Source organism: Leptonychotes weddellii, chromosome 5 (assembly GCF_054177405.1).
Source record: "Leptonychotes weddellii isolate Sample4059 chromosome 5, ASM5417740v2, whole genome shotgun sequence".
NCBI lineage: Eukaryota > Metazoa > Chordata > Mammalia > Carnivora > Phocidae > Leptonychotes > Leptonychotes weddellii.
The window spans coordinates 57,028,119-57,038,983 of NC_138373.1; the positions used below are offsets into that span (position 1 = coordinate 57,028,119).

General features: G+C 40.3%; 1 protein-coding gene across 1 annotated transcript in view; it reads left to right on the forward strand.

Annotated features, from left to right (window-relative positions):
- The window catches only part of ARHGAP21 (Rho GTPase activating protein 21), a 128,646-nt gene extending 118,694 nt beyond the window's left edge, over positions 1-9,952 (forward strand). Inside the window, 7 exon segments of the mRNA XM_081820780.1 lie at positions 2,157-2,282; positions 2,476-2,517; positions 2,837-2,942; positions 4,864-4,895; positions 7,467-9,095; positions 9,097-9,117; positions 9,119-9,952. Of these exon segments, the coding sequence (XP_081676906.1) occupies positions 2,157-2,282; positions 2,476-2,517; positions 2,837-2,942; positions 4,864-4,895; positions 7,467-9,095; positions 9,097-9,117; positions 9,119-9,166 (2,004 nt within the window). The 3' untranslated portion in view covers positions 9,167-9,952.
- The last annotated feature ends 913 nt before the right edge of the window (positions 9,953-10,865 follow it).

A 10,865-nucleotide genomic window follows, 5' to 3' on the forward strand; every position in this document is an offset into this window, starting at 1 on the left:
AGAGGTTGCAAAACAGTGATTTTCTAAATCTCGGGCATTACTTAAAAATACAGAAACAAAGTCATTTTGGTTTCTGGAGAAGAAAAAAAACAGAGTATCACAAGCTCAGGAACACTGCTGTCACCTTTTCCTAAGGGTCATGCCTGCTGAAGGTTGAACAAAATGCATTCATTCGGGTCAGTTTAGTGTCTGTCATGTTCCAGAAGACAGTTGCTCATAGCTGTAGTAAGGCTAGAGTATGAGAACGGGATCAGCCCCTCTTACCTGCAGATTGAGAAGTTTACAAGCAATGTTATAATATCCTTTAGATTCTCAATTTCCTCAACAGTGATAGGGCATAAAAGGAAAAAGGAAAAAAAGAGAGTGAGAGAAAGAAAGGAAAAAAAAAAAACCCTATATCAGTTAATTGGACTGTTTCCAGAAGTCCATCCAGTAGGATCCAAAAAATTCTCAATATAATTATAGCTGAAATATTTTCTAATTATTTCAGCATTTCCCAAAGCGCATGACATCATTCATCACTTTTGCTGGATGTTAGCAGTACAGGGGACATAGCGTCTGATGGTCTAATGAGTTTAGAAAACGGTGAATCAAACAACATGTAACAGGTTTCTTTACTGTAGAATTTTTTTTGTGGCTTTACCATATTAACTAACACTGTGACTCTTGAGGAAGTGGCTAAGGGCATTTCATTTCCCTGACCTATTTGACTACACTTGTGGAACGTCTTTCAAAAAATACAGAATTTGCCTTAAGTAATTAATGAATAAATAAACGGTGCACTATTTATTAGTTTTATGTAGGAGCCAGCTAAAAACTCGGTTATACCCACATAATAAATACGACTGTATACACATAAATAATAATGTGTGTGATCATTAGTCTACAAACTTAAATAAAATCATAGTAGACAAGAACCTAGTAAAAATTTTGCATAAGAACTTTGAGATGGACTTGATTTTGTGAGCCACTTTTACCAGTACAGATGTAGAAATAAGATGACATCTTCCAAAGGGAGAAAAAGAAACATGCCTGTGTGCCCAGTTCAAGTCAGCCCTTCCTGCAGTCATATTTTCTTTCCACTAGGTCAACTTTCTGTGAAAATACAATGACTTTGATCACAATTTCTCCTTATATCTCTGTCGTATGATGCTTATTTTGTAGGGTAATGATTCATGTATTACAATAGTTAACACACTAGATTGCTTCAGAATGGGAGATCTGTGCATTTTCCACTTTGCACCATACCTAAAATGTGTGTGTGCACATGTGTGAGCATGTGCATGGCTCTCCCAAAATAGTATAGTAGTGTGGTTCCCTAAACCAGTTTGACTTTTTGAGTTCTGCAGTGATCCCCGCTCCCCCCGCCACCCCCCGCCGCGGTATATTTTCAGGGTTGGTTGAAGTTATTTGACATTTTAATCAAATCCTGACTTCAAAATATACCAGACACTATAAGATACAACAAACAAAAACAAAGGATCTATACTTTTGATAATTGTGTAATTAAACAAGGAATACAAAATACCGTGGAAATGAATGTCCAAACATAGAAGCATGTTATATCGAGGTGTTCGGATTGGCACAAGGATAAGCACAGAGCTTTGCAAGTTTTTATTGAAGTAAAAATTGGTCAAAAAAGAATATTTCTGGACATTAGGTTTTTAACTATTAGCACTTTTGATGTACTATGGGGGCAAATTTGGAAAATGTTATGTGTCTTTAAGCATTTTTTTCTAGTTGTTTTGGGGTTTTTGGTTTTTTTTTAGTTTTTGAGGGCAAGAGGGTTGCCCTAGTCTTTTGTGAGTTTTTTCCCTTTGATTTTAATATTTTTGTCAGTTAATGCAGCTCTTGCAATACTTGTTTTTAACCAGATCAATTGCTTGCAACCAAAGACTTCATGGAAAAAATGAATGCCAGTTAAGCATGGTACATTGTCATTAAAGCAGGAAAAAGATGTTAGGTGTAGATTAGCTTATAGAAAGCCTAACTAGGAAGCATTAGTTTTTTTATACACAATCGGTCAACCGTTCTTCTTTGATTTCTTTTTCATCAGAAGAACCTTTCAGAAATAAAATGCCAGACACGCCAATGGGAATTTAAGCCTATTTCTTAAGAAAAATTCTGATATCTTTCAATAACATCCTTTGTTCCAGATGGAACCAAGAAACCTAGCAATAGTTTTTGGTCCAACTCTTGTGAGAACATCTGAAGACAACATGACCCACATGGTCACTCACATGCCAGACCAGTACAAGATCGTAGAGACACTCATCCAGCATGTAAGTTCAGGCTTCGTCTCACCAAGAAAATACTTTTTTTGTGAGTAGCTGGTATTTGGTAGGACAGAATTTGGTTATAATTTTTTTCTCTAAGAAACCTACTTTTTTGTTTCCTATATTATCCTCCAAAATATAGATCTATTCAGGGGGTCCTTTAGTTTCTCTTTTCACCTTTTTTTATTTTAAATTTTAGCATGACTGGTTTTTCACAGAAGAAGGTGTGGAAGAACCTCTTGTAAGTATCGTCCGTCAGCCTTCGTACTGACTTGTTTTCATTCGGGACATACCTCCTGATGCTCCAACAGCGTCAACTTCCTGCTTTGTATGCTCTTGTCCGCTTTGCACCCCGGAAGCAGGTCTATAGCTCCTCAGTTTCTGGTTGAATGAAAATACAAGTATGATGCTTATTTTGTAGTTAATTAATGACATGTAAACGATGTAAAAAGTTAAGCAACTGTGTTCCACTCAGTAAATGTGTCTTTTACTAAATGTTTGAATTTTAAAGAAAGTGTCTTTGAAGAGATGATGAAGAGATCTTTGTTTATTAACCATAGACAACGGTGCAGGAGGAAAACACAGTAGACTCGCAGCCAGTGCCGAACATAGATCATTTACTCACCAACATTGGAAGGACAGGAGTCTCCCCGGGAGATGTATCAGGTAACTCTTGCCTGGGCAGTATTGATCTCTAGGTGAAGCTAAATTCTTGTAACATGAAAGAACGAATCAATCATAAGTAACAATTCACTATGATTTTTTCCTTCTCTTCTCCTTCTTCTTTTTTTTTTTTCCTTTCTACTAATAAAAAACGGAACCTTCCTTTTCTGATTGATCTTAATTATCTTCCAGTGACTAATGCCATTGGCAGTGCATGGAATTGTATTGCTTGTCAGAATGGAAATCTGAGGGAAATGAGCATGCAAACCACTGTTTTGTTCTTTTTTTTTTTAATTCACAGTTTCCATGTAATAGTCATCACAAGGTAAAACAGATATATGCTACTGAATATGTGGTTGCTGTGATGGCAGAAAGTACGATCTAGACTGTATAAGTGGTTCTTATTCTTGAGCTAGATGTTCTGTTTAAAAGCAGCAAGTGAAATATGTCGAATTGCTAATGGGCGCCATTTTCATAAATACAGCATATTATTTGTCACTATAGATGTCACAGTAAAAGTCGACCTGATTTGACATTTTCTTTCTGTTTTCTCTCGCCGCCCTAATGTCTGGTTAAGTAGCGGTTTTCATAGGCTCTTTTGCTGACAATTTTCTCCTGCCAAACTGTTGCACTAAATCTAGCATGTTGTTTTACACGCTGTTCTCCCTTTGTCTCTAGTTCTTGTTTGAGTCCTAAAGGGTTTTTTCAGCACTTACTGACACAGGCAAATCTATACTGATGTTGCACAGGCGAAGTGGGAGGAGTCTATCACACGGTAATGTCGCTAGTGGATTCTGTGGTGGCCCTGATGGACAGCTGGAGCTGTAGGAAGAAGGAGGATTGCTGTCCACACTGTAGCTGCCTTGTCTGCAGAAACCCCCGATTCTTGTAAATGCAAACACGGTTGATCTGTGGTGTAAATTTTCTCTTAAAGATTATTGTAAACAGATCAATACTACTTTCTTAAAAGTTTTTCTGCTGTTTCTTGTTATTTCTGAAGCAGACCGTGAGGAGAAATAGCATGGTATGGTCTACCAGTTCTTAAAGTCATAAAGCATTTAGCCATGTGTTCAAAGGGGCGTGGCATGGGGCTCAGCTCATTAATTTTGAAAATCAATTTCCCTCAAGTTGAAAGACGAAATTCCACAATTGGTCTTCTCCTGAATAATGCTAGCCCCTTCCTACCCTCTTTATAATTGTATAATCTGAGTTTTTGCCAGACAGTGAAAATTATGGTCTCCATTTTTCCATTTCCATAATAGCATTTGTGATAGATAACTACAAAACTGGTAGCAATTTAACCAAACTAGTCAAAAGGATCCCTGCCTGCACGGATATGAAACTGGGGTCTAAAGCGCAAAGATCAACATTATTGAAAAACCAAAGTGACCTGGAAGCAGGGTTACCTAATGCATCCAGATGCATGCAAGTATATGCTTATAAAATTTGAGTTTGACAGTCTGACAAAAATCAGCGTGAACACACCGAGTATGAGTGTCTCAATTTGTAGCTAGGACAACCAACCATCTTTGAAAGTTCTACATTGTGTATCAGTTTCAGATACAGGATGTGGTACATAGTACAATTCTTAAAAAGGTCTTCAAGCTTCTTTATGGCTAGATTTAATATTTAGAAATCTTGATAAACACTAGTGTTTCTGTTTTTGTTTAGTACAGGGCTCCTTTGCCATTCCTCTCATTGAGCTGATTCTGCCTACAATTCACAGCATCCTTTCATGGCGGTGGCTTTCTGTGGTGCAGCTTGCATCTTTGTGAGCTCTGACTATCCACTGTGTTCTCTTGTTCTGTTTGAGTTTTGCTTTCTCATTTCATTCTGTGCCTGTCTTTTCCATAAGTTTTGCATTGTTTGTTGAAAGCAGTAAAGATTGACTAATACTGACCGTGTTTTATTTAACTTGTTACAGACTCAGCTACTAGTGACTCAACAAAATCTAAGGTAAATGGTCTCATACAATTCTGAACTATTTGGCTGTGGGGGAGTTTCCTTTTGGCTGATTGTTACGATTAGGATACAAGTGCCTCCCTCTCAACAAAGTCTTTGAGAGGGAAAAATGAATTCTTAGACTGTGGTAGAACACTGGATTGTGAGTTGGAATGTTGGGTTTTTTCTCCGCATAGTTTAGCCTAATACGAGTAGACGCTTTATTCATTCTTAAATATGAACAAAAGCAGAGAAAATGGTAGAATGTGAGTCTCCATGGAACCATTATCCATTCTCAACAATATGTGGGTGGCCATCTTGTTTCATGTACACTTCACCTCAGTTCCCTCCCCTGGACTACCTTGAAACAAATCCCAAGCATCATACTTCACCTGTAAATATTTCAATAGTAGTATAGATTTCGTTACCACTACACATTGTTATGAAAATATATATTCTTGCCTTCTTTTCAGGGAAATCAGTATTTTTACGTAATTTGTGTTCCGTTGACACTACCAATTACACATTTTGAGTAGTTCTGAGAAGTTCTTACTCTTAGAAAGTTTTCTATTAATCCAATTTGTCCAAACTTTGATCTGCTGAGACAGTAGCAGCTAGAATTGTCAGTAAATTTCTTACAACTTCGTTCTCCATGTCTCTAAATGAGACATACATATCATGCATAAATATCGTAATGAGGTTGTATATGATTAAATTATAATTCTTGCAGGAAATTTTACAAAATATTCCAATCATATCATATCATTCATTATCACTTACCCTGTGATTTTTACTGGCTTTTTGCCCCAGCTTTTTATTTTGAAAAATTTTAAACCTAGAGAAAAGTTACAAGAATAATAGTTAGCACCCAAACCTTTTGCCTTAGATTTGTCATTTGGTAAATCTTGATATATATAATTTTGGGGGGTTGACTATTTGAGAATTACTTATAGACATGATAACACTTTACCCTTAAATGCTTCAGCATGCATACATTGAGTTTGGGCACCATTTTCATAAATGCAGTATATTATTTGTCACTATAGACGTCACAGTAAAAGTTGACCTGATTTGACATTTTCTTTCTGTTTTCCTTGCCGCCCTAATGTCTGGTTAAGTAGCGGTTTTCAGAACAGGGCATTCTGTATAATCACAGTGTAATTATCATACCCAGGTATTTAACATGAGTACACAACATTACTATTTGTAATGGAGTTTTTACACAAATTTCCCCAATTGTCCCAATAATGTAAATGTAAATTGTTTTTTACTTTCCTATACAGGATGAAATTAAGGATCGTTCCTTACATTTTATTGTCGTTTTTCTTTAGGGTGTGCTTTAATCTGGGACAGTTTCCTTTTTTTGTTTTTTTGCATCAGAAGATAAGATTTCAGATTTCGATGTAGATTTGGAGTTGAGATTTCAGACCTGTTTGAAATTTCTTCCTTCCCTCTTATTAGATGCGTATTTCTTAATATGTCTTAGTCTGTCTTCAGCAGAAGGTGTTAAAATGTGATAACCAATTAGCAGTGTACTGGATAATCAGGAAATCCTTTCCTGCTTGTAGAAACAAAGTTCTGTTAATCTGCAATTTCATTTTGGTGAATCCTGTTTACTACAACAGCCTAAGTTTTTACTTCTTCAAGACTTCAATATAGTAGTTTTAGTTTGTCTAGGAGGTTTATGACCATAGAGAAATCTACTTTCTGCTTCTATTACTCAGCATACTTCCTGACTTCCTGCTTGTCTTACATGGTCTGTGGTTAACGAGCAAGTGGTTATTGACTCCCACCACCACCATTCACTTAGCAGATAGGCATCATGAGCAAACGAGTTAAATAGTTGTGATCAAGAACCTCTTACGCATAGCTAACGAAGCCAGTAGACTGCACTACAACTGTATCAATGATAGTGCTTCTGTGGTAAGGATTTAAGATATTTAATTGACCTTATGTTCTTTGAATTTTCTGATTTTGTTGTTACCTTGAGATAAATGACCCATTATCAACCTGATTTGCCTAAGGCAAGTCTGAAGATCCAGTCTGGCTGAACTAATGGAAGACCAGAGACTTCCCTTAGTGAGTTTATCTGATACAATGTGTGTATCATACGGTGTCTGTAATTAGAAAGTTGAAGTCAGTCATAAAATTATACTAACCTATGTCCGGGTATTATACTCAGCTATGTCAGGATATTAACTCCTAAACCTGTGTTCCAGATTAAGGAACCTGAAGAATGTGGAGCATCACAGAGGCAGGGGAAGTCAGTAGATGGCAGGGAAATTAACAAGAATAGAAGTGCTAGACAGCTCCAAGCACAAAATACGTCTCCGAGAAACGGATGTGTATGAGCCGTGACATAGCAGCTAAATACCACCAGCTGCCAAGAAACGGAACTAGTTAAATGGAAGTAACAATTTACGTCATGAACAGGTTACAAGGAGGTATAAAAAACTATGTTCTGTCTGTGCTTCTAGAGCTTTAGCAGAGTTAACTCAGTAAGAAATGTTTGGGGAAGGACCTTTTCAGAAGAGGAACTCAATAATGTCCTTGTGTTCACAGTCTCATTTCTCTGATCTCTCTCAGGGTTCTTGGGGATCTGGAAAAGATCAGTATAGCAGGGAACTGCTTGTGTCCTCCATCTTTGCAGCCGCCAGTCGCAAGAGGAAAAAGCCAAAAGAAAAGGCACAACCCAGCAGCTCAGAAGACGAATTGGACAATGTATTTTTTAAGAAAGAAAACACAGAACAGAGTCACAATGACATTAAAGAAGAATCCACAAAAGAGAGTGAGACGTTGTGCAGAAAACAAAGGATCACCATTTCCAAAGAAAACAATGCCAAGAAGGACCCCGGTGCCCCGAAAGACGAGAAGACCCCGCCCCGAAAGGAGAGCGCCCCGTCGGAAGAGCCCTCGCCGCCGCACAGGGCGAAACACAAGCGGTCACCAACGCTGAGCTGTCGTTTCCCGGCGCTGACAGAGAGCCCCGGGTCGCCCGTGACCCCCAAGTCCTCCCACTTCGAAGAGACCGGCTCCGACTCGGGCACTTTGCTTAGCACTTCCTCGCAGGCGTCCCTGGCCAGGTTTTCCACGCAGAAATGCACCAGTCCGGAGACGGGGCGCGGCGAGTTTTTGGCCGCCGTGAGCACCATCACGTCGGATTACTCCACCACGTCGTCCACCGCCTACCCGACCAGCCTGGACGGCAGCCGGCTCAGCCCCGACGTGCGCTCGGTGGCCGAGAGCAGGGGCGACGAGGCGGACGACGAGAGGAGCGAGCTCATCAGCGAGGGCCGGCCGGTGGAGACGGACAGCGAGACCGACTTCCCCGTGTTCCCCACGGCGCTGACCTCAGACCGGCTCTTCCGAGGGAAGCTGCAAGAAGCCAGGAAGGCGGGCCGCCGCAACTCGGAGGGCAGCGAGGTCAGCTGCACCGAGGGCAGCCTGACGCCCAGCCTGGACAGCCGGCGACAGCCCTTCAGCTCCCACAAGCTGATCGAGTGCGACACCCTGTCCAGGAAGAAGTCGGCCCGCTTCAAGTCCGACAGCGGCAGTCTGGGGGACGCCAGGAGTGACCGGGAGACGCCCGCCATAACCAGGGTGTTCGACGTCATGAAGAAGGGCAAGTCCACGGGGAGTCTGCTAACGCCCACCAGAAGCGAGGCAGAGAAACAGGAACCCACTTGGAAAACGAAAATCGCAGATCGGTTAAAACTGAGGCCCAGGGCGCCGGCCGACGACATGTTCGGCGTGGGAACCCAAAAAGCCAGCGGGGAGGCAGCCAAGCGCAAAAACATCAAACGCCGGCACACGCTCGGAGGGCACAGGGACGCGGCCGAAATCAGCGTTCTGAATTTCTGGAAGGCGCACGAGCAGGGCGGGCAGAGGGAAGCCGAGCTCTCCGCCGTGAATCGGCTAAAGCCGAAATGCTCCGCCCAGGACCTCTCCATCTCCGACTGGCTTGCCCGGGAGCGTTTACGCACCAGTGCTTCCGACCTCAGCAGAGCAGAAACGGGGGACCCCGCGCCCGAGAACACTGGCACCATCGAGAGAGCCACGGCCGACGCACCTTGGTCTTCTCAGCCCGCCGTGGGCGGTTCTCCCGGCACCTTGGCTCCAGCCACCAGGCCCCTTCTTTCCATACCACCACAGTCACCCGACCAAGTCAACGGAGAAAGTTTCCAGAACATGAGCCAAAATGCTAGTTCTGCAGCATTATAATGCCCAGCCTCATAAACTTGTCTGAAGCCCCAGGCACTAAAGCACAGTTTCATCCCTGTCTTTAAACTGGGGCATGTCCACTATAGCAAATAAAAAGCTACTGTTACACGTTCCAGTAACTCTGTAAATATTTTCTTGTACCAGAATTGTTATTATGCAGCCTTCATTTGGGCTGGTTTCATCATTTTGCACTGTGGAATAGCTTTACAGTGCATTACTACAGCCAGAAGAACATATATATATATATTTAAAAATATATTGGATAGTTGTATACAAATGAGCAAGGTATTTGTTGCAACTTACTACACAGTGTATACCCAAGATTACTGAAGCAAATAGCTGGCTAAGTGTGCAGCAAATTTGTTCTTTTGGTTTCATCACTAACAAAAGTGCCTCATCATAAACATCCATTTGGTTATTAGGGTGCCATATTGTTAAAATTAGATAACTTACATTGAATAAATGAATGCATTTTATTGGTAACAAATTTCATTACATTTACCAGTTTTAACACAGGTGGATACGGAACTTGCATTCTCTCGTCATTCCAGGTGGATCTCTGAGTTTTATATTCAAACTTTTAATACAGTTTTTGAGTTTTGTGTGACTTGAATTTTTAATCTTTCTGTAAAATACGTAACTTAAATGAACATATTATATGTGTATCTTTTCTTCAGATACCAGATTTGATATAAATGTTGTAACATAGGTGTGTAGATAGTGACCTGGATGGAACTGGCTTCTTTATCGAGAAGAATATAATTCTGCATGAGGACTTAATGAATCCAAACCTGTGTCATGCCTGTGTGCATACCCAATTAAACACTGGAAATAAAAATTGTTTTGGTGAACTTGGCGTGGCTTGAGACTTACTGTAATATATTTTTAAATGTCATCCATTTATAACTGCCTTAATTGGTCCTGATTAAAAATATATATATATTATCTACTCTGGGGGCACCTGGGTGGCTTGGTCGGTTAAGCATACGACTCTTGATCTCTGCTCAGGTCTTGATCTCATGGTCATGAGTTTGAGCCCTGAGCTGGGTTCCAGGCTGGGCCTGGAGCCTACTTAAAAAAAAAAAAAAAAAAATTGCCTACTGTATTTGTATATTCCATCTCTCCTTTTTTTTTTTTTTTTTTCTGCTATGGCTGGGCAGGGATCTCTTATAAATGTTTACAGTGGACAACCTCACTTCTGTATACAGATAATATTTATCTTTTCTTTTTTTTTTAATGTTACGTTAATCACCATACATTACATCATTAGTTTTTGATGTAGTGTTCCGTGATTCATTGTTTGCGTATAACACCCAGTGCTCCGTGTAGTACGTGCCCTCTTTAATACCCATCACCAGACTAACCCCTCCCTCCACCCCCTCCCCTCTAGCACCCTCAGTTTGTTTCTCAGAGTCCATAGTCTCTCATGGTTCGTCTCCCCCTCCGATTTCCCCGCCTTCATTTTTCCCTTCCTGCTATCTTCTTCTTTTTTTAATATTTAACTTATCTAGCTAAAGTAATGTGTTGTTTACTTTTTGTTGGAGATAGTAAGTGAAAAGAACATGCATTTGGGAATCAGACTGACTGACACTTCCTAGATATGTAAACTTGGACAAATTATTTAACTTCTTTGACTTTATTCTTTCATATAAATAATGATAGTATCTATTATAAGGGTTATTGGATTTAGATGAGATACTGTTCCAGATACAGTGCCTGCCACACATGACTTGCAAAATATGTCAAACCTGTTCTAAGAAATAA